This window comes from Diplotaxodon limnothrissa, linkage group LG4 (assembly GCF_057381915.1).
Source record: "Diplotaxodon limnothrissa isolate DT_005_m linkage group LG4, D_limnothrissa_male_GT1.1, whole genome shotgun sequence".
NCBI lineage: Eukaryota > Metazoa > Chordata > Actinopteri > Cichliformes > Cichlidae > Diplotaxodon > Diplotaxodon limnothrissa.
In genome coordinates this window covers 29,884,899-29,905,693 of record NC_140599.1, presented here as the reverse complement: position 1 = coordinate 29,905,693, position 20,795 = coordinate 29,884,899, and the positions used below count along the sequence as shown (strand labels likewise).

General features: G+C 38.3%; 3 protein-coding genes across 4 annotated transcripts; all 3 read right to left on the bottom strand.

Moving 5' to 3' along the window:
- Nucleotides 1–447: 447 nt before the first annotated feature.
- elob (elongin B) lies at nucleotides 448–5,767 on the bottom strand. Its single transcript, XM_085352821.1, has 4 exons — nucleotides 5,671–5,767; nucleotides 4,591–4,725; nucleotides 3,804–3,912; nucleotides 448–1,682 (listed from the first exon to the last, which is right to left on the bottom strand). Exons 1-4 carry the CDS (start codon nucleotides 5,671–5,673, stop codon nucleotides 1,570–1,572), a joined length of 360 nt encoding a protein of 119 aa, XP_085208947.1. The 5' UTR covers nucleotides 5,674–5,767; the 3' UTR covers nucleotides 448–1,569.
- Nucleotides 5,768–7,457: 1,690 nt separating this feature from the next.
- On the bottom strand, nucleotides 7,458–15,319 carry LOC146634146 (uncharacterized). Its single transcript, XM_085352820.1, has 12 exons — nucleotides 15,173–15,319; nucleotides 13,525–13,726; nucleotides 13,339–13,371; nucleotides 13,122–13,240; nucleotides 11,112–11,214; nucleotides 10,916–10,948; nucleotides 10,533–10,565; nucleotides 10,200–10,433; nucleotides 9,423–9,526; nucleotides 8,157–8,322; nucleotides 8,006–8,061; nucleotides 7,458–7,689 (listed from the first exon to the last, which is right to left on the bottom strand). The coding sequence occupies exons 1-11, from the start codon at nucleotides 15,235–15,237 to the stop codon at nucleotides 8,017–8,019; spliced, it is 1,137 nt and encodes a 378-aa protein (XP_085208946.1). The 5' UTR covers nucleotides 15,238–15,319; the 3' UTR covers nucleotides 7,458–7,689; nucleotides 8,006–8,016.
- Nucleotides 15,320–16,349: 1,030 nt separating this feature from the next.
- Nucleotides 16,350–20,378, bottom strand: rusf1 (RUS family member 1). Of its 2 annotated transcripts, none has more exons than XM_085352818.1 (14): nucleotides 20,095–20,378; nucleotides 19,942–20,019; nucleotides 19,747–19,861; nucleotides 19,609–19,654; nucleotides 19,297–19,329; nucleotides 19,106–19,211; nucleotides 18,787–18,888; nucleotides 18,318–18,388; nucleotides 17,661–17,845; nucleotides 17,495–17,552; nucleotides 16,903–16,967; nucleotides 16,680–16,817; nucleotides 16,538–16,606; nucleotides 16,350–16,450 (listed from the first exon to the last, which is right to left on the bottom strand). In XM_085352818.1, the coding sequence occupies exons 1-14, from the start codon at nucleotides 20,242–20,244 to the stop codon at nucleotides 16,365–16,367; spliced, it is 1,302 nt and encodes a 433-aa protein (XP_085208944.1). In that variant the 5' UTR covers nucleotides 20,245–20,378; the 3' UTR covers nucleotides 16,350–16,364. The 2 variants fall into 2 exon arrangements, with proteins under 2 accessions (XP_085208944.1, XP_085208945.1); XM_085352819.1 differs by having other exon boundaries at nucleotides 16,538–16,603.
- Nucleotides 20,379–20,795: the final 417 nt, after the last annotated feature.

The window sequence follows — 20,795 nt, the reverse complement described above, 5'->3', positions numbered from 1 at the left end:
CCCCTGCCTTAAATGGTGGCACATTTTATAAGGAAAATCCATTTGTGGATTTGATGAATTGCTGCACAATTCATCAAATCAAACTTCTAAAGCTGGCTTCAACAGATTTCAATGTTAAAATTCACAGATTTACAGCCTGGCTCAACAATGGCTTTTGGCTCCTATGGATAGTTTCGTCATTCATAACAGCTTTACAATCTGTGTGTTTAAATAAGTCATCCACTTGTCAGATTTCCCGAAATATGATTTTCTGTGCGGTACAGACCTCCTAAGTAGCTTGTGGTGTTTTAACAGCAGCTGCTAAAACACCAACATCGTGGCTTCATCAAGGCCACAGTGGCTGTGGGCAACATTTTACACCGTCTATGTTCAAAGATCACTTTAAATTGTACAAACACACAACAGTACACAGATGTGAAAAACAATTCTTTTAATGTTAAACCAGTTACAAGTGCAACTTTGATCATCACATCCCACTGTTTAACAGCCTCAATCTTCAAATATGCTTTTAAATGTAATATTAAACAGCGTCTTTTCCCACACCCACCAGGCCATTACATCTTCTTCCTGTAATAACAGACTTTTTTTTTTTTTTGTAATCATTATTAAGTTTCTAGATCATGAGACCCAGTGTTACACCATAATGTGAAGTTTTGATGTGCAGAAGTGTTTATTTCTAATACAATTTTATTTTTATTTTTTGAAAATAATACGCATTATGGTATTAACAGTGTAAAATACAGCACAAACTGCAGCATGACATAAATGAGCTATGGTTCCGGGATAAATGGGAGGCAAAATAAGCAGCCAGGCACAGCTCATAATTTAACCACGACGTGTCACCTCTTCACTTCAGACTGTCAAGCAAGTCACAGGCTACAACCAATCGTTGCTGAGGAAAGGTGAAGAGGTCTCCATCAATGTTAAGAAGGGAAAAGTAAAGAATAATCGCCACAACTTGAATTTTGATTGCTGCTATGCCTGAAGACGTGTACTGAAGATTCAAATGAGTCATTCAGTCTCAGTAACTTAGATATTCACAAACTCCAAGCTATTGCAGCAACACATATCCAAACCACTCCCCAAAAAAGTTAATCCTAGTAATATTTTAATAAAGAAACACAAACATAAAAACCTAAAAATGCGACACCTTGTCAAATCCCACTCTGAAGCCAGCAAATTAAAGAACACAAGTAAGGCAGCATCAGCCTTACTCCAAATAAAGACTAGAATTCATTAAATACGAGGTACAATTATTCATGTTCAGCCTTTACCAACCCCGTGGATGACTGACAGTGTCGTGACAAGTCCGTCAGGTATCTCTGTGGGGTCTTTTGTGTAATTATCAATTTATCTAGCATGCGTTCGCCGATTTCAGGACAAAATGAACCACTTTGAAGCACCCTCACATTTACACCAAGGGGGAATCCGCGTTTGAAATTGTTTACGCCCAGCTGAAGATCGGTCGTCGGCAAGGCAAAACTTCACCCGCTGAGGCATCACTTCCCAAAAATTCAACCCCTCCCTTCGACCCCCTGTGTGTCCCTCTCGTTTCCCCTGCCTCTGAGCTCACTGTACAGCCTGCTCGTTGGCTGTGCTGCCTGAATCCTGGGGCTTCATGACGTCGGGGAGCTCAGGGGGAGTGGAGAAGGGCTCAATCCTCAGCTGCTCAAAGGAATCATCTGGGAGAACGACAGAAAGTTAAAACACAGAGAGAGACAAAAGAGACATTAAATTCTGGAAAGAGATCAAAGTAACATGAAAGGAGATCCAAAGAAATGAATAATTTTGTATCCAGGGGGACCTGAATTTTAAAATAACAGTTTTTAAAACGCCAAAAAGTCACAAAGTGTTTGTTTTGGACAACTAGACCAATGTTGAACACTGAATAAGTTAAAAAGTATTTTCCTTCTTCCACTGGAAAAAAAATGGCATTTACTGAGTGACAAAGAAAAACTCTTTGAAAAGCTCTGGCAATCTTTTCTGGCAACATTCCCATTTTTCCTGTTTTCACTTGTATTTTAAGACCATCTCCCGGCAGTCGGTTTCTCTCAGAAAACTCCCAAACCTGCACGACTCTTAAACTTTACCATGAATAACTGGAATACACGGATCAGTACGTTTTGTACGTTGAGCCAACTTTGCCCAATTTGCCAGATTGTCTATGAAATGCACACACAGTACACACTCCAAATACAATTTCAACCCATCTGGCGGCACAAACTGGCAACCCGATTCAAAGGATGTGCCTTGCCAATCTCTACACAGACACCACAGCTGAGTTCTAAATAAATTACCTCTTTTTACCATTTCATCTTTCTTTACTACAAAGACGCAGTAAAATCGCAAGACATAAACAATGATGAGTTCAGCCACATATGTACCCATTTCAGTGTGTGTGACACAGGGTGATGGACTTTGCTAAGTTGGACACATTTACCAAACCGAGCTTCCAGAGTTAATAACACATAATCAAAAACTTGTAAAAATATAAACGCCTCTTTCCAACTGTAGACAACAAGTTGCAACAATTTTCTTTAAAAGCTGGACAATTTAACAGAAGTGGTTATAGCTCACATTTGGCTTGAAAGAGGATAACATATTACAATAACTTACAGTTCAAACAGCAAACTATGACTAGCTTTGCTTACCCATTAGTTGTGGTGGGAACATATCCTATTAAAGTTATTCAGGAAAGTACTTAAAGCCTTTACATGCTGGGCGTGAAAGATTCTTGCGAGCATTTTGGTGCAGCCAGTCCCACCGACTGCGTAATTTTATAGTACTAATTTTTTGGGATCAAGCTCAATTTTTAGCATGTGAATGAACAGGCGTCACCAATCAGACCACTGCAATTACCAACAAGTGTGCTTGTAGCTCCAAATGTACACCGATACTGAATACACAAATAGTAACATAATACAATTTCAGCTCAGACACAGCTAAACGCCGTTAGTCGGCTCTCTGAAATGATTTCTTTGCCTCCTCAGATGTGGTCCCAACTCTGCCAACAAGGGTTCAAACTGCCCCACTGACATCGTGATACAGCTTCAACTCCTGTACCAAACCATGAAATTCTGCCTTCTTATCGGAACTGGACAAACCTGGAATCTCCGGTTCTTCATTTTCTTGTTTAAAAACAGCAGAACCAGCTCATCTTTGCTTGATGCAGACTCATTTTTTTTTTTTAGTAGTACATTCTTTTGAGGACAAATTTTTCACAAAAAGCAACATTTTGGATATGTGCATGTACGTTAAACCAGCGGTCCCCAACCTTTTTTGCGCCACGGACCGGTTTATGTTCGACAATCTTTTCACGAGCCGCCCTTTAAGGTGTCGCGGATAAATACAACAAAATAAAACCAGTACCGGTACCCAAAAAAAAAGAAGAAAAAAAAAAAAAGAAGATTTATTCATAATACACGAGAAAAGACCCAGGGAAACCGAGTTAACTATAAAAAAAATAACGTTAAAAAACCCTGAAAACCACAAATTTCACACCCAAGCATCAACTTGCGGTATGATACCAAACGACTCACGGTCTGTGGCCTGATATATATGCTACAACAGAACTACAAACTCCCAGATTTTGAAACTTAAATGTTGGTAGGTATGTTTTTGGAACTTTAGAGATAATTTGGATTGTATAGCGCATCGATGTGACAAGTTGCTTAGTGTAAACCAGAATCCAGAATGTAGAATTTGGCTGTTATCTTTTTTTCCCCTAAACCTGAGTTCAGATCAAGCGAATAAGCTCACAGTAAAATCTAGTATTGAGGTGGGTTAGAAGATGAACTACTCACCACTCAGACGAAACGCTAATCCCACCGTGGCCGGGGCCTGAGGCCGGGCTGTCTGATTTGTGAAGCCGCAGTTTCCAAGAGTTTGACTGTCATTAAGCAGCACGTCATCCTGAAGAAGAAAGAGTTAAAAGAAGCAGACATCTTCAGAGATTTGCAGGATCAAGTTTGCAGGACAGACTGTTTTGTAACAAAGCGAAAATGGCGAGGCCTTGTTCTCTGATGTGAAGACTGCTTGTACTCAACAAAAAGCCAAAGTTTGAGGAAAGGAAAAAAAGGAAGCCCAATGATGTGTTCAGATAGAACCTGAACCAAAGTAAAAATATTTAAACTTTGTAAAAACTTTGATTTTTTTTTTTTTTTTAAATGAAAGATTAGACTTTCCTGACAAACTGAAATGGAGGACAAGCTTTTTGTAATTGACATTGACTCAACTTCACTTTTACATTGAGAGGGGAAAGGGGGGGGGGGGGGGGGGGGCTTGAGGAAATGTAGGACTTCCTTCTAATTTCTGAAAATATGTTACTGTCACTTGATTTCAGTTATAAATTATAAGTTTGCTCCTGTCCGCTGACTGCTGGGGCTAAACATTCAGGGGAGACTTCAAGTAACAAAAGAAAACTTTGATTCACGTTTTGTGAGAACAGCTTTGTCAAGTGAATAAAGGACAGGTATTAGAGCTCCAGCTATTATTTTGATTAACAATCTTTTTTTGAGACATTGCTTAGAGTATAAAATTGTAAGGTTAAAAAAAATACTATTAACAAGGTTTCCAGGTCATTTATTTCACCTTATAAAGCCTCTGATCTTCAGGTGGCCTCTTTAAAATGCCCTCCACGATGCGCTTCAGTTCGTAGACTGTGGTTGACTCTTTGGCATCTGTGAAGATGGTCGTCTTGTGACGTCGGATCATTAGAAACACATCCTGCAGTGAGATGAAGTGACAGGAGAAAATCAGATAGTGATGATAGTGATAAACACTGTAACCCTGATTCTCAGAAACACACGTCCTGTCTTACTGAATTAAGCTCAATTCTGTTTTCTGAGCATTTATATCAGATACTGCTCATCTCTGTTGAGCCTACAGAACGTATCCAGTGCCATCACCAGATAGATTTATCACGTGAGAAAAAGCTGGTTAAAGTTTGAGCAAAACAAACAGACGGTAGATGGGCGTTTATAAACTGAAACAGTCTCTGCTTAACCAGGTTATTCTGTGTGGGAACACTTTGGTAACTTTATGAGTAAGCCAAGTCACTTCTCTACACCTCACGTTTTAAATAGCCGCAGTGACACATAGCTTAGCTAAGGCAGTTTTAACCAAAGCTTCAGCCATCTGTTAACGCCAGCTGTAGCGGCTTCCTCGATCAACTGTTTTCACAGACTTGAACTATAAAGTTGACAGTTTGTGTTTCAACTCCTCTAACTTTTAAAACAAGCCCCGCTCACGCTAAACAACCATTTTTTATCTAAGTTACATACATGGCAGCGTTAGCTGATAACTTTAGCCAGTTAGCTTTTGTGCGGCTAGATGGCTATTTGAGCCACAAAAATTTGGATGATTTATCTCGAACAACAGTCAGTTCGTTCACATTGATCGGACCCCACTGTGCTTAACTTGCTATCAACTTGAAGAGTATAGCGCAACGAGCCACCATGAGCTACTGTATTGACTAACGCAGGAGAAGCTAGCCAATGCTAGCAAAGGTTAGCTAAACAAAGACATTCGTCTCTGAGTGATTGCTTTGTGACCAGCTTAGCTGCTCAAATCAGGCATTTTACCGCTCTGGGGAGGCTGTGCCGGCTGACCTAAAGTCGGTTTTTCGTAGTCAACAGGCCACTATATTCTGTATGTGTTTTCCTCACTCACCATTTCTTGCGGTTGGCTGCACACAGTGGGGAGAAAAACTGCACTGCACAACGACAACTATGAGCTCAGAGCAGCATCAGACAGCCACCGCTTTAACTCCACCATCCACCAGCTGAGGGCAGCGCGCACAGCGCCGTCACTCTGTGCATGCACAAACTAATGCAACAGGAGAATATCTGTCTGAATGTCTTATTTCTCTTCATAACTGCTTAAATTATCAGAGTTAATCGGAGCTCCCGTTTTATGAAGGATTGCACCACGTTTTTCCCCACACACTGAGACGTTTTGTTTTGCAAAAGTCAACACGTGAGCATGAATACTGAAACTCTGGGCTTAAATAAATGTGGAAAATTAAAATTTAAAATAAAACAATGCTTTTGTTAATTCACAAAAAATCAGAAATTTCCATAGTAAGTGGGGCGAAACAGGAACTCTGCCATTTAACGGTTTATCTGTTACTTAATTACTTTGGTGTAGTATGAATGGGTGAGGTCCTTATCAGCATGAAAAGTTGTAAATCTTATAAAAGCACGGTTAAAAGCTTAAAATGAGTGCCCTGCTTGAATATTGTTCAAAGCTAACCTGTGGGCCGGGTTGGAGTCATTGCTGGCCAGATTTTGGTCCCTGGGCCTTGAGTTTGATACCCCTGCCATCGATGGTTAGCAGACAGATTAGTAGATGATTTTACAGCTGATAGTTTTAGCAGTCACTAGAGTTAAAAATACTGTTTTTAGCAGATGAGAATAGTGTTCAAATACAAAATTATTTTATAAGTGCAAAGATTGTGTGTGTGTTTATCTATAAAATATTTATAATTATTCTGGATATTTATAAATGAACTCATCTATTTTGTTGAGATCTGGGGTAGGTCAAGGAAATCTTAATTTCTTTTCAGATTTTTTCTGATCTCGCAAGAAGCTTCCTCCTTTTGGATTCAACACAAGTAAAGTTTTGTAACATCGACACCTTTTAAAGTGTTTCATCACGCCTTCCTTCCCTCAGAGATGAGTGGGATGACTGACCTGACAACAGCTGAGGTTTGGTTTTCTGTCTTGACCCTCAGGAGTCAGCAGTGTCTAAAAACAGTGCGACAGAAAAACACACACTTCTCTTTACTGTAAAATAAGAATAGCAGAAGTGAGTTGTAGGCTCGTCAACTGATTCTTGGAAAACTTGTAAATCAGCTGTTTGTGAAATTATTGTTAAAAAAAAAGAAGAAAGTTTTACTTTGTTTTTTTCCAGTCTGGGTCCTCTTACTCCAACAGTCTGAAGACATGCATCGGGTAACTGGCGAGTCTAAATTGGCTGTAGGTGAGATTGTAAGTATGAATGGTTGTCCGTCTCTCTGTGTTATCATGCGATAGGCTGGCAACCAGGGTGTACCCCTCTCTCACCTTAAGGTAGCTGAGTTGGCCTCAAGAACCCCCAGATTGGATAAGAATAACATGGATAGTCAATAAACAAAAACTATTCACTAGTGATTAAAAATGATATTTAAATAAAGTTTATTGGCATCTTTTACCTTTTTACAAACAGAAAACATCAACGATCAGCAGCCTAAACCTTACCAGTGGAGGTGGCTGAACTGCTTGAAGTCATAAAAATAATAATGCTATACTGATCAGTCTCCTATGGCTCAGAAAACTGTCTCGCCTTCCTAACCTACATTTAGCTTGTTCCAGTCTCAACACTGCAGACATGCTGCTATATATTTTAAGCAAGACATTTTGCTGCAGTGCTACAGCAAAAAACTGAATTAAAATACTACATCCAAAAATACTTGCGAATGAAAAATAGGTGGAGCATCTCAGTGTATCACAGACAAAGTGGAAAATGCTGTCGAAATGCACAGCTTCATCAACAAATCCTCTCCACAGAACTCAGTACTAGAACATCCCGGTCCACTCATCAGGGTTTCCACCAGAACGAATACCTCCAGGACTGAACACGTTCTTCTTCCCTGGTTTGCTGCTAAAGCAGCTCCAGTTTGTTTCCAATTAAAGTGACCTGAAAATAAAACTGAGACAAGTTGAACATCACTGTTAAGTCAGTTTAAAACAACACAGTGTAGTGTCACTAAAACTGGCATAATATTTTAAGACGTCTCACTGCTGGATTTGAAGTCGTTCAACTGATTTCTGATGCTTGTTAAAAGAACACCTCAATAATCTAACCGAGAGAAAATATAAACCTGAATAATTGCTATAGAAACAGTAATTACCTAATCCCAGTGATATATTCCACAAATGCCCCATATGCTTCACACAGTTCCAAACAACAGTAAAATACAGAATATTATATTACAGTGTGGTGCACAACTCCACATAAAACTCACCGAATAAACTTCTATCTAACCACAAAGGCACTCTCTCGGATCTTGGAAAGTGGAAACTGTGAAAAAATGGATTACACAGAAAGTCATTTTACTTTACCTGTAAGATTTATTAAAGATTTATTAGAACTCAAATTTTAAAACCTACACTTACATCCAGTTCTCTGGGGAATTGAACAGGCTCTATTCCCTTACAGCAGAGCACTGAGAAAGGCCTCTCCTCGGTCTCTGAATGCTCTTTGAAGCACAGACTGAACACTTTGGCAGGCAGGTAAACATCCCAGTCAGCTGCATGCTCCTCTATTAGATCGTTCACCATCCTGTTTGATTAGGAACATTACAGCACTGAGATGTTACTATCATGACAGAACATCCAGGTATTATGCGCCGATTGTTTGTAATAACAGTTTGGTCCACAGGTGCCAGATATTTTATATTTTTGGTGTTATTTATTCCCTTTTATCTCACTGAGAAAAAAACATAAATACTATTATAAAAGACAACTACATCATCAGCAGAAAATTGTTGTTCAAATATTCCTTTAGCTCCCAACAAAACAAGTACTGAGAATCCACAGAGAGTTCAAAATTGTCCAGACTCTTTCAGCTCCAATAAAATGAGCGTGACCGCTGTTTCAATAAAGTTTCATGTCCAGACATCCAAAAGTAAAGAAGAGCTAATTTCCATCTGAAGTTGACAAAATTCTCACTTTAGTATATTTTTTGACAAAAAAGAAAAAAGTAGAGCTCGGCTATAACTTTCGATGTTAAGGTAGATGGAAAAAATAACAGCAGCTTTGGGATACTTGACATATGCTTTACTACCAGGTGGCTAGTTATGGTCGAGCTGATAGAAACACATTAGCACAGATCTGGATAAAACTATTCTCAATAAAAGTTCACGTTGAGGGTCTCCCACTATCATCTGGTAGGAAGAAGATGATGAAAACGGACTATATTTCAGAGATGATCCATCAACAACACAATGCATTAAAACATGTTCCTGTGTGGTTTGAATGACTCACTATGAATAATCCTGTTACATCACCACTTAACAAACAGATACTGATGTTTGCCTGATTTATTGGTGCATGCACAGTTATAACTGCCCTAAAAGCACGAATGCATCTAAAACTATTAACTGCAAAACCAATATGGTAACAGAAAACTTCAGAGACTTTAGCATTCGTGATATTATTAATAACCTAAGTGTTTTAATCCTGTGTTAAAAGCTACAAGTTTTCACCTGCAACAACAAGAGAATGAACTTTGTAGGTCATCCAAATGACAAAATGTATTTTGGTAAAATTAATCAAATCTGGAAAAGGACCAAAAGAAACAAAACTACAGGTATAAAGGCATAACAAGACTATAAAATGTCACAAAAAACAAATATTAGCACACCCTGGCTTTTTACAGACCTGTCTATCAGCTGTGGTGTGATCATATCTGCGATGCCCGTCTGCTGATGATAGACCACAAGAGCAACAGCAACCTTCAGCTGATCTTTCAGTTCTCGGTTGATCTGTCATCGGGAAGACATTCACACAGTATACAGTTGTATGAAACTGGACAATGAGGACACACTATAACATTAGTTTATAACAAAAAAAAGTATCATGCATTATATTATGAGCTGGAAGACACAAAGGGCTTTTTCAGCTGGTGGTAATTCATTTCCAGTATAACATGTTATACTGGACAATTCAGAGTATATGTTTAATTTAACAAAAATAAAACCAATATTATTTCATTAGCATTTAATTATCATGACATCTCACAGAATAGATAAAGTTTCATTCTCAGCACCATATTTTTATACTGGAACTCTAAAAAAAACAACTGTATTCATGCAAGTACCACAAGACAAAACTGTTACCCATTTGGAACAAACCACAACAGTATATGTGTGAAAGAAAATAAGGAGGAGTATATTAGCTTCTCTTTATGCATTATATGATTGCCGAGTTGGTCTTGTGAAGGTTAAATATGCTCTTCTAAATTAAAAGCATGTCACTATAATAACTACACATGGGTTTAACTGCCTTGGGTTTGGTTTTCAGGCACTAATTCCAAGTCAGATTTATAAGGCACTTTAAAAAATGCAAGTTTCTAAACTTCAACTACATTTTTGATGTTGATATGAAATCAGGTTTTGCAAAACAGTCCAGGCAGATTAATCAAGTGTGCGCGCTCACTTTGTGGACTATGTCAAGAGGCAGTCTAGAGAGGATTCTCAGTGGATATCCAAAGTGCGCAATGATGTCCACGACGTTCTTTGCCACATCTGAAGGGAGGCACGCTGTCATCGGCACAGCTTCCACCCATTTGGAGTAGAAGTCGGTCACCGTCAAAATGTATTTGTGTCCGTTTACTGTTTGAGGCAGCGGTCCTCGGACATCCAGAGCAAGCCACTCCCATGGCTCCTTCACCTGCAGTCAGGACAATGCATCAGGCAGAGGGACAAAACCACCCAAAACCCTGGTTTGGATTTGGAGTAACACCTGCAGGTAATCGTACAACAGACGTACCTCTATAATGTTTTCATTGTCTTTATCCTCAGGCTGTAAAAATGACAAAAGAGGAGGTGAATTAAGTGCTCCACGATATAAAAGACAAACCTTTACAGATTAAAGGGGTGTAAGAATAATGCAGCAGAGACAGGAAACTGTGACACAATTGTGCGCAACACTTAGTGTCCTGATACCCGTGTGGAGCCCTTGGTTAAAGCTAGTCTGGTGAATTCTGTTTAAAAATGTCCCAGTAGTGGGTGAACTGGAAATATATGAGAATAAAAGTTTATTTTTTGTTTATGATCCAATCAAGTGATCAGGGTTGTGGTTTTAGTGTTCATCCGTTCATCCAGTTTCAGAGAATTATTACATCCCCAGTAGACTGAAAATATTCTACTTACACTGAAATTATTATCTGGAGCCCAGTGGATACTCTGTTGATGCAGGTGGAAACACACACATAGATTAACTCGCACTAATGAAGATAAACAACAAGATAAAACATATCGGATATGCCGTAAATGCCATAAGATTAGCTAAACATAAACTCTTAAGCTATCCCAGTGATCAGTATGTATATAATACAATTCCATTTACCTGTGGTACACAGTAATCTCCATGAAAAAAGTGTGGAAATGAATCGATCTTCATCAGTGCTTCATCAATTATAATCCTCCATTTCTCTGACGTTTTGGGATCTCTAATCATTAAAACAGAAAAAAACGTAAAACATTAAGGAAACGATAATATATATCTGTACAGAAATTATTAACAAAATAAATAAAAGAACAGGAAAAATTTTAAATTTATGAAGGAGAAGCACCAAAGAAACCTCTCTGGTGTTTGATTTGATTTGATCTTTTTCCAAGAGAAAACCTGTGATCGACCAGAAAGTCCTCTTTGCCAACACAACAAGTCCCAAGGAGACCTTTGGTTAGATCTGAAAACTGGTTTAGTGACCTAACCAGTGGGCAGATCTCCAATGGACCAATACAGCAAACCACCATGACTGTAAATTTGTTTTTAAATGCGTGTACAGCAGGAAAATGTCATCTTAAATGCTTTTATCAGCTTTTAAAAGAAAAAAAAAACAACAACTTAGGTTTGACATTGTGTTATACCTGCAAACTGTACCATCCAAAACAACCTTTTTGCAAGATTACTGTGGTTTTTAGGCTTGTGCATTAAATATATATCAATTTAAAATCTGAGGCGTTTGTATAATGCTAACTGCTTCTATAAAGACATTTATGAGCCACAATCTTTCAGCAGGTAGCAGCTGACAAACCAGATTGTTTTTATACCTCTGAGAGAAACTGACTAGTCAGAAGTAACATGTTTAGTCCTTTTATCCTTTTTAATCTTTTGCTTTTCTTCTAAAACTTCTAACAAATCTTAAATGTCCCTCACTGAGCACAAAACAAATATTTTTCTCAGCAAATAAATATCAAGCATCAAAACCACGCAAAGAAAAATGCTTTGTTTTCAGAATTTATGTGCATATTTGAATGTATAGCTTATGACTACAAGGCAGCACTTTTAAGTACACCTGTGTGAACGATAAGAAGTGCACTAAAACTAAACTCGAGACTACAAGTTGGTCAGCAATATGGCTTTCTTTCCCAAACTACACGGTCACTATAAATATACAGTGGAATATAACTGAATCAATCTGTGACACCTAGAAACTGTTTCTCATAACCTCATTATGGTGTGAATGTTAAAAGCTCAGCAAATATATAACAAAAAAGTTGCAGATTCAGTGAATTAAGGAGCGATGAGAACAGGAGGAAGTTGGTTTTAGAGAATAATATGGAATATGCTGCTAATATTATTTACCACAATCTAAATTTTGATCTCTAAGCTCATCCAGCCTTGTTTCCTTTATTGAACAAACACTGCAAAAATTAAACCTTTCTTCATTTTAAAATGTTATTAATAACATATAAAGCCCTACATGGCTTGGCTCCTACCTATACAGCAGATCTGCTTAGACTGAAGAGGGTCATCTGGGTCTGAAAAGGTCTTTTAACTGTTTTACGTCTTTACTTTAAAACCAGAGGTAATAATGCTTTTGAGGTTGCCACTGCTAAACCTTCCTCAGCTTATCAGGTTGGCTGAATTTTTTATGGTTGGTTTTCAGTGACGCTTCATAACTCCGCTTTTCCTTAATTGTTTGACTGTTGTTTTTGGCCCTTGGTTCTTTGAATGTGTGCATGCAGGAATGAATGTAAGACTAACTGCATGTTTAATTATGTACACTTATCCTTAATGTGTGGTTTTATTCAAACGGTTAAGCACTTTGTAAATATGCACTTTACAAATAAATGTATTATTAATAATTAACAAGCAAATATGCACAAGAAGCTAATGGCAGTCTTCAAACTGTAAACACTGACTTATTAGACGTATAATTAATGATTTAAGAAACTGGCTCCATAGTGTAGCTGTTCACACATTTGCCTAAAAAGTGAAAGATAACAAGGAAGAGACACAAATCCCTCATGAAGGGCATCCGTACTGTGCATACTGAAGCATTACTGCTTATTATTGATTTATGAAAAGAGGACTAGGACAGTAAACGTCTCCTTGTGTGTAGTTACATACCCAGATGTCTCTTGGTCTGTCTGGCTGGGTTCTTTGGCCCGGACACTGTCGTCTGTTGCAGGGAGAGCTGATGTTGCAGATGCAGCCAAATCCTTCTCTGAGCTTTTAGCACCAGGTTGCTGCTTTCACAATAAAATAAACAACACGTAATGCATTTAGAAAAATGAATAACATTAAACGTTAAACAATAAAAAGCTAACTGTCTGGGTCAGCTCACCTTGTGTCGTTTACGTCTCGGGTTAATGGCAGCCTGTATCAAGGAGACAGTAACAACACCTTTATTTTTAAAAAGCCGCTGAGGTTTAAACAGAAAAACAGGAGGAGTTTCATTATGCAGCTTTAAATATTTCACAAATGTTTTATTTCTAAATGATGCCAACAATTATCTATGATACACACAAACCTTCTTTTTCTGTGTGTTGTCAGTCGGTGTAAATATGGTGGGAACCGCATCTTCCCGAAGTGTCACACTTTTGCCCGTTTTGTCAATGTACTGCTCCTCAAAGTGATTGATGCACAGAACAGAAAAGCGAGTCGGCGTCCAGTCCTTCCACTTCATGTTCAGTACCCATTTTTTAAGTTTTCGGGGATTGTACAGGGGAAACCTGCATGCACACACAGAAAACATTTTTTTCCCGTGTGAAAAGTAACTCACTAAAAATTGTGTAGAGTTCAGTAAATTTTACCTGTTGACTAACTCTGTTAAAACTAATTATGATATGCTATATGTAATATAACACTCAGTATTTCCAGCGTGATATACTGAACGTAAGCTAGATAATTAAACTTAAACAACAGAAAAACATAATAATAAGAGCATAATTTACTGTTAAAGATCTTAATCTGGAGTATTTTTGTCTCATAGATGTAATTTAGAGGATCTTAAGTGGTCTTTTTTCTTCTTCTTTTTTCAGTTGCTGCCTTTAGGGGTCGCCACAGCAGTTCATCTGCCTCAATCTCAACCTATGCTTAGCATCCTCCTCTGTCACAGCAACCCTCTGTATGTTCTCCTTTACCAAATCCACAGCTCCATGTTAAGCATCGTTTGTCCAATATATCCACTGTCCCTCCTCTGCATATGTCCAAACCATCTAAAAAAATGCAGCTTTCTAACTTTGTCTCCCAACACTCAACCTCAGCTGTCCCTCTGACATACTCATTTCTAATCCTGTCCATCCTGCTCATTTACAATAAAAATCTTAACATCTCAAACTGCGCCTCCTGTCTTTTTGTTAGTGCCACCATTTTCAAACCATAAATGATAACATGTCTCACTAGCATCTTGTAAACCTTCCCCTTTACCCTTGCTGCTATCCTGTCAAAAAAAAAAAAAAAAAATCACCCGACACTTGTCTCCACCCACTCCACTCTGCCTGCACTCTGTTCTTCACCTCTTTTATGCACTGTCTATTGTTTTGGATGGTATGTAAACTCATCTATCTTCAGTACATCTACTTCTTGCAGTATCACACCTGTATCCCTCTCATTTCTCTTCTCTCTGAAGTCCACATCTTCACACCTGTTCCTTACTGTCAGTATAGGTCACAATGTTCCCTGCATCACAGTCCATGAAAACTATGGACTATGATGTTTGTTGCTGAAAGAAGCACCTCAGGGCTGATCCCTGATACACTCCCACCAGCACCTTAAACCCTTAAGTCACTCCTACAGCACACAGCTCACAAGTGGTTCTCAAACGATTTGACTTAGAATTTAGTGTGAATAAAACCCCTCTATTGCAACTGCATAAAAAAAAATAATGCTGCAGCAAAATGTACAGTGATAAACTTTATTTGTTTATGCCCTTTTTTTGCTTAGTGAGCTTGTGTACACGTCTCGGTAACTTTTCCAGGTGCACTCCGAACTGCACTCCCATGTATACAGAAAAAGATCTAATTATGTGGGCTTAAAATGTTGAGAAAAGGTGGAAAATTTGAGTCTTAACACTGATACAAGCCTAGTTCTGTCAGCCACTGTTACTTTACAAACGTGCTTCTAGCTGTCTGTTGGTTTAGTTTAACCAAAAAGCAGCGCTATTGTCGAAAACTTACTTAAAAAACTTTACGTCTGGATCGCTCGAGGTGTCGCAGTTGTAGGCACACGTATATCTCCCCATTTATGGTCAAATTTCGGTCAAGTTGGAACCACAAAAACCGATTTTGTTGTTGCTAACGCTAAAGTTGTATGAGAAACGTCTCCAGCTAACAACAATTTGGACACTTCAACATCCGGAAGGACATTTCAAAATAAAGGTCGCATTTATTCTTCCTTAGAAATATGTACTTTTTTTTACATTTATCATTAAAAATTAATAATATTTAGGATTGATAATTAATATGATTTTTGTTTTTTCAAAAATCGTGGTATTTGTGAAAATTCCTGATATTGAGATTATGTTTAACCATATGGTGAAAACTACAGAAAATTAATTTGCTGGATCCATAAATGTGATATTTCTTTGAAATGATCTCCTAAACTAATAGCTTTTTCTTTTTGGGGGTTAAGTCTACAATTTCGTGTTATCGTTCAGCAACTGTGGTTTCCCCAGAAAGATATGTCCATAAAATCACTTGTCTTACTGTATGTAATGTAATAAATTGAATTTAGGCATTAAAAAATATATATATGTACTTTAAAACACAGCCACAATTCACTAAGACTAAAATTGACTGGGAGGACTGAATTATGTATCTATTATGTTTACATTTACTCTTATAGTGATTTGTCTCATTTTGTAAATTCACTTATATTTTAATCTACTTTTTCAATTTTTTTTAAATGACAAAAAAACAAAGTTAAGAACAATAAGTAAGAAATAGCCCTGTGGCATGTAAGAAAACTTCAAGTATTATTATTATTATTTTGTGTTTACGTACTATTAGTAAATTATAATTTTACTCAACGATGTTTCGAACTTGACATATCCGCTTTGCACCGGATGTTGTTGCTCCCTCTTCTTTGTTGTGCCTTGATTGGTTAAGGCAGTTTAATACCGCCCCCTTCCCTACCGTTTTGTTTTTGCATCTATACTTTGATATTTTCTTCAAAATACCCACACAAAAAAAGCTCCAAGATCATTTTCTCCGTGGTGATCTGCTGGGTTTTTTTTTAATTACTTAAAATATAAAAATAAATAAAATATTATTCTTGTAAACATATAAACTATTTTTCTCTGGAGAGTTGGGGCAGCTAAATGAATCAAATCAGGCATACTTAAAAACACCTTTGTTTATTTAAAGCTTCTCAGCTGCTTTTTGTTTTCCACTCGACTCTCCACTCATCCCAGTCGATCAGGGTTCGTTTCATGTCCCATCCTGCAGCTTCAGCACCTGAAGGTTACATTTCCAGAATCATGCTTCCACTAAAGGAATCAGAGAGGATGATTGGTAAGTTAAAGCAGTTTTGCATGTGCTCACCCTTAAGTAATGGATTGAAAATGGCATCCATCAGCTTGTGACTCTTGTGCACCATTTCCCAGTGACCTTCTAAAAAGAAAAGAGGAAGTTTTACAGTTCTTCACATTTAAACAGTTAAACATGGAAAGAGGTAGAGGCTCACTTTGTTGTTTCGGTGCAGCCCCTGTAGCTTCTCTGGAGTTTGACGAGCTCAGCATGTTGCCGAGTACTACCGCCTGGCACATCGCTCTGATTTCGTCACTCACTGAAGCTTCTGGTCCCAAACAAACACATACACAGCCTGCGAGAAAGACAGGAGGTTTAAAAATAACTTTCCAAGTATGTAAACATGCTGCTTTTCTTTGCATGGGTGGAAGACAGCATACCATTTCTGACTCCTAACAGGTAAGGCATGCTGTTTTCCTTCAAAGCCAACTCAAGATCTTCTGGGCTGCAAAATGAGCAGAACGATAATGAAATTCCTTTTAGTTTTATGACATGTTTCCGAAGTGTTTTTAACTTCAACATATAACAGACCAGTGGCTCACAGCTGGAATACACAAACTGTGGCAGGAGGAGGAATCTTTAAACAGCTCATCGTTTTTATCCATAAACTGTTTCAGTTATTTAAGATCATCAAACTTTCTGCCCGTCACGGTTTCTGTGTGTGATTTAAGACAGACTGATTTGGGGGTCAGAGGAAGGTGGACAGAACAGACAAGGAGGCACATGAAATGAGAAAAGCCTTCTTCTTCTTTGCTTCCTCCACTTGCATTGGTGTGAGGAACTAAGACGCAAGGAAAAGAATCGAAAACATGTAATTTGAGAAATGAACGTTTCAGCTTTTCAGTGTCTGACTTTAACTATTTAATAAAAACTTCCCTGTTCTGGATTTTTCCTCCTTGTCTCACTCTTCCCCTGCATATTTTCATTGCTACTGCAACATTTAAATGCGTGCAAACCAAGTTTTGAAATCACCTCTGTGCAATCTCCTGCAGCCTCACTCCAAGCTTTATCGGCACAGTTTGCCCAAACTCTAAAACAAAATCAAAAGCAAAACAGAAGACAACTTAATAAGATTTACAATGACTCGACACAGGACTCTACCCTGCCAGTGTGATAGCACAAAAAACTTAATTCTTACCAAAGAAAACTGGTTCTCTCTGATTGGCCTCTGGTGGACTCAGGATTCGTTTGTCCTTCAGGTACTGCTGCAGTACGATAGAAAGCCGTGCTTCGTTGAAGGTTTCCATGACAACTGAACGCACAGCCTTGTAGTTGGCAAAAAGATGAAGCACGGTGAAGAGGAAGAAGAGGCAGAGAGTCAATCTAAACAAGACAGAAAGGGAGAAAGAGACTGAGGTGGGTGATGTTAGAGGCATGAAACACTCTAAAGCAACAGTTCACCCACATTATTTACTATTACTATTTTTTTTTTTATTATCCTATACTTTGATTATCATTTTTTTGTTCTTTTTCTTTATTTTTTTTTCTCTTTGATAACTTTACTTGCTGTGCAGTCGTTTAAGTCAAATTTACTTGACCCGATCCTTCTAGATCATTTTGTCTGGGTTTGGAAGTACCAGCTAAGGAAATGTCCACCTTGTCTTATAATATAATAAAACTGTACCACAATCACCTTGAAGGCTCAAAGTGCCAAGAAAAAAAAGTTTTTCTCCAAAACTAGAACCTCACATCAAAACAATCATAAACAGCATTGCAGGCTGGAGCAAAAACATGTTTTTTGGGTAAACTGACCCGTTAAGAATATAATTAGTATTTGAAATATAGCAAAACTTACACTGGATTATCAGTGACGAGGGGAATGAGTATCAGACTGACCAGCAGTCCGGCCAGATTCACTAAAGTCTCCTAAAGGAAAACACAGAGATGATGATGTTATGATGGCTTTACAGATTTGCTACAAATTACCTGTTTTTTACTGTGTGTCTCTGGAGATAAACATTGTGTACATAATAAATTGTATCTGCTTCAGTAGCAGGGGCCTGAAATGTTGCTGTTATTATTAATCAAACGTGCTTTACCTGGTTTAACTTAAAACTACCATTAAAGGGCTTTTTGTGCTTCTTTCTTGTGCCACACCAAAATATTGTATACAGAATATATCCTTTTCTAATTACCATCACATTAAGTTTCCATCCTGGTACATTTGAAAGATTGAAAACATGTAGACAATGAACAGTGTAAAACTGCTCACGTTGGTTAGCTTGATGATACACAGTGTGATGAAAGTAGGAAGTGGCAGCTACCTGACTGCCGTCTTTGGCAGAGATGTCAGCCATGTTGTCTCTGCGGGCCTGATGAACAGTGAGAGCCGCTCTGGTCGCACCACCTGCCACTCCAACAATAGACTGGAGAAGACAAACACAAATGGATGACATGCAAGATAACGCAACGTAACGTTTTATACTTTTTCTGCATCCTTGCACCTGGGCTGTCCTTGGTCATCTAGACAGGAATTTCATTTTTATATCACCTATTTAGCAATGGGAATAGCCTTTTAAATTGTGGTGTACATTAAATAATTTTGATCAGAATTAACCTGTTTTTTGTTTGTTTGTTTGTTACCTTGAATATCCCTGCAGTGCACACAATGAAGGTGAAGCAAGCAGGAAAGTAAGGAGCCAGTATTTCCATGAACATGGCAATGTCATTGAGCACATCAGCAAAAAGTCTAATTGGGAATTAAAAAACAAACAAAACTCAAATGGGTTTCCTGTGGTGACTGGAATGACTTGTCTTACACATTTATCACATACCTCCATTTTTTTGCTTCAGAGTCCAGCTTACTCCTGGAAAAAGACGAAGAAACTTACTCTGAACATAATTTCTATCAGAACAAAAGCCAATGGTGTGTGTGTGTGTGTGTGTGTGTGTGTGTGTGTGTGTGTGTGAGAGAAGAGACTGGCAAATGGCATTGAAGGAAATACTGATAGAATCACTTCCTTAAATTTCCTTAAAGCACTGAATTTTATGCACTTTAAAAAAAATTTATCATCAGTGGCCACAGTTTTAGAATCTAAAGTATTTGCTTTTGCACACTGGGTTAGATCTTCTCATATAAGCCTTACCCTTTCTGCCAGGCGAAGAGGATTCTTCCCAACATGCCAGTCCCATCTGCAGGGAGACACATTTGTTTGTTATCGAAACACCAGTGAGGTCAGCACGAGCTGTGCAGGGTTAATGTAAATGTAAATGTACTTTTCCACCTTTTAATAACCAGGTAACAGTGGCTGCAGCTACGGTGGCCTCCTGGTTTCCAACACCAACACCTCTGAGGGAAGCCTGAGTGGCGAGAGTCCCTGACAGGGAACTGGAGAAGGCCTGAGAGAGGAGGAAGAGCGTGACTGAAGGGGTTTAATGTCACAGATATGTAACTATCCCTGTTGTATTACCCACTGTACCTGCATTGTATCCCAGAACTGGTACTGCAGATAATCATCACTCACACTCTCTGGATAACCTTGAGGCAGAAAGACGCTCTGAAATCAAAAGTTCAAACTTCAGGTTGATGTTTGCAGTTAGCGTAAGCACAATTAAGTTCACTTGTGCCTTACTTTAAAAACTCCAAAAACCGAGTTTCCTCCTGAGTGACCTTCACTCCCATCTCTCCTCCTCTCCATCACTCCATCTTTTGATACATACTTCCAGGATTCTGCACTGCCATATCTCTCTGTTGCCAAAACCACACCTTTGTCCGTCTCCATTTATACTTTTAAGAGCGATAGTCGGAGGGATGTAAACGATTTTTTAAACAAACTGAGCAATTCTGCGGCTTCAGATCCACTGGAATGCATTTAATTAAAGCCCAGCTAAAAGTGGACTTCAGCGTGACAGAGCCGACGTGTCCTGTTTTGTTTTGATTTGTGACGTTTCCGGGTTTGCTTCCGCACTCACAGTTTCCCGATCACTCATTGGTGGATTAGAAGTTCAAGGCGGAGCCCCAGCGGAGACGCTCAAATGATGTCAAAGAAACGAGAAATAGTTTTTTTTTCTTCGCTTTTTACGGTCTTGCTGGAGGAGCAATAAATATTTTTCATAACCATGTGTCAGTTAACATGAATGAACTCAGATGATAAAAAACAAATACTGTCAAAAAAAAAAAAGCGTACACAAGCAGGATAAATAAATAAAATATAAATAATAAATATAAATAAAAATGTGATACCAACATTGCAATGCACATTCATTTAAGACAATATCTACAGTTTCTTTCCCCTAAATTTCACCAACCTTGTTTCATACGGCTCATGCAATG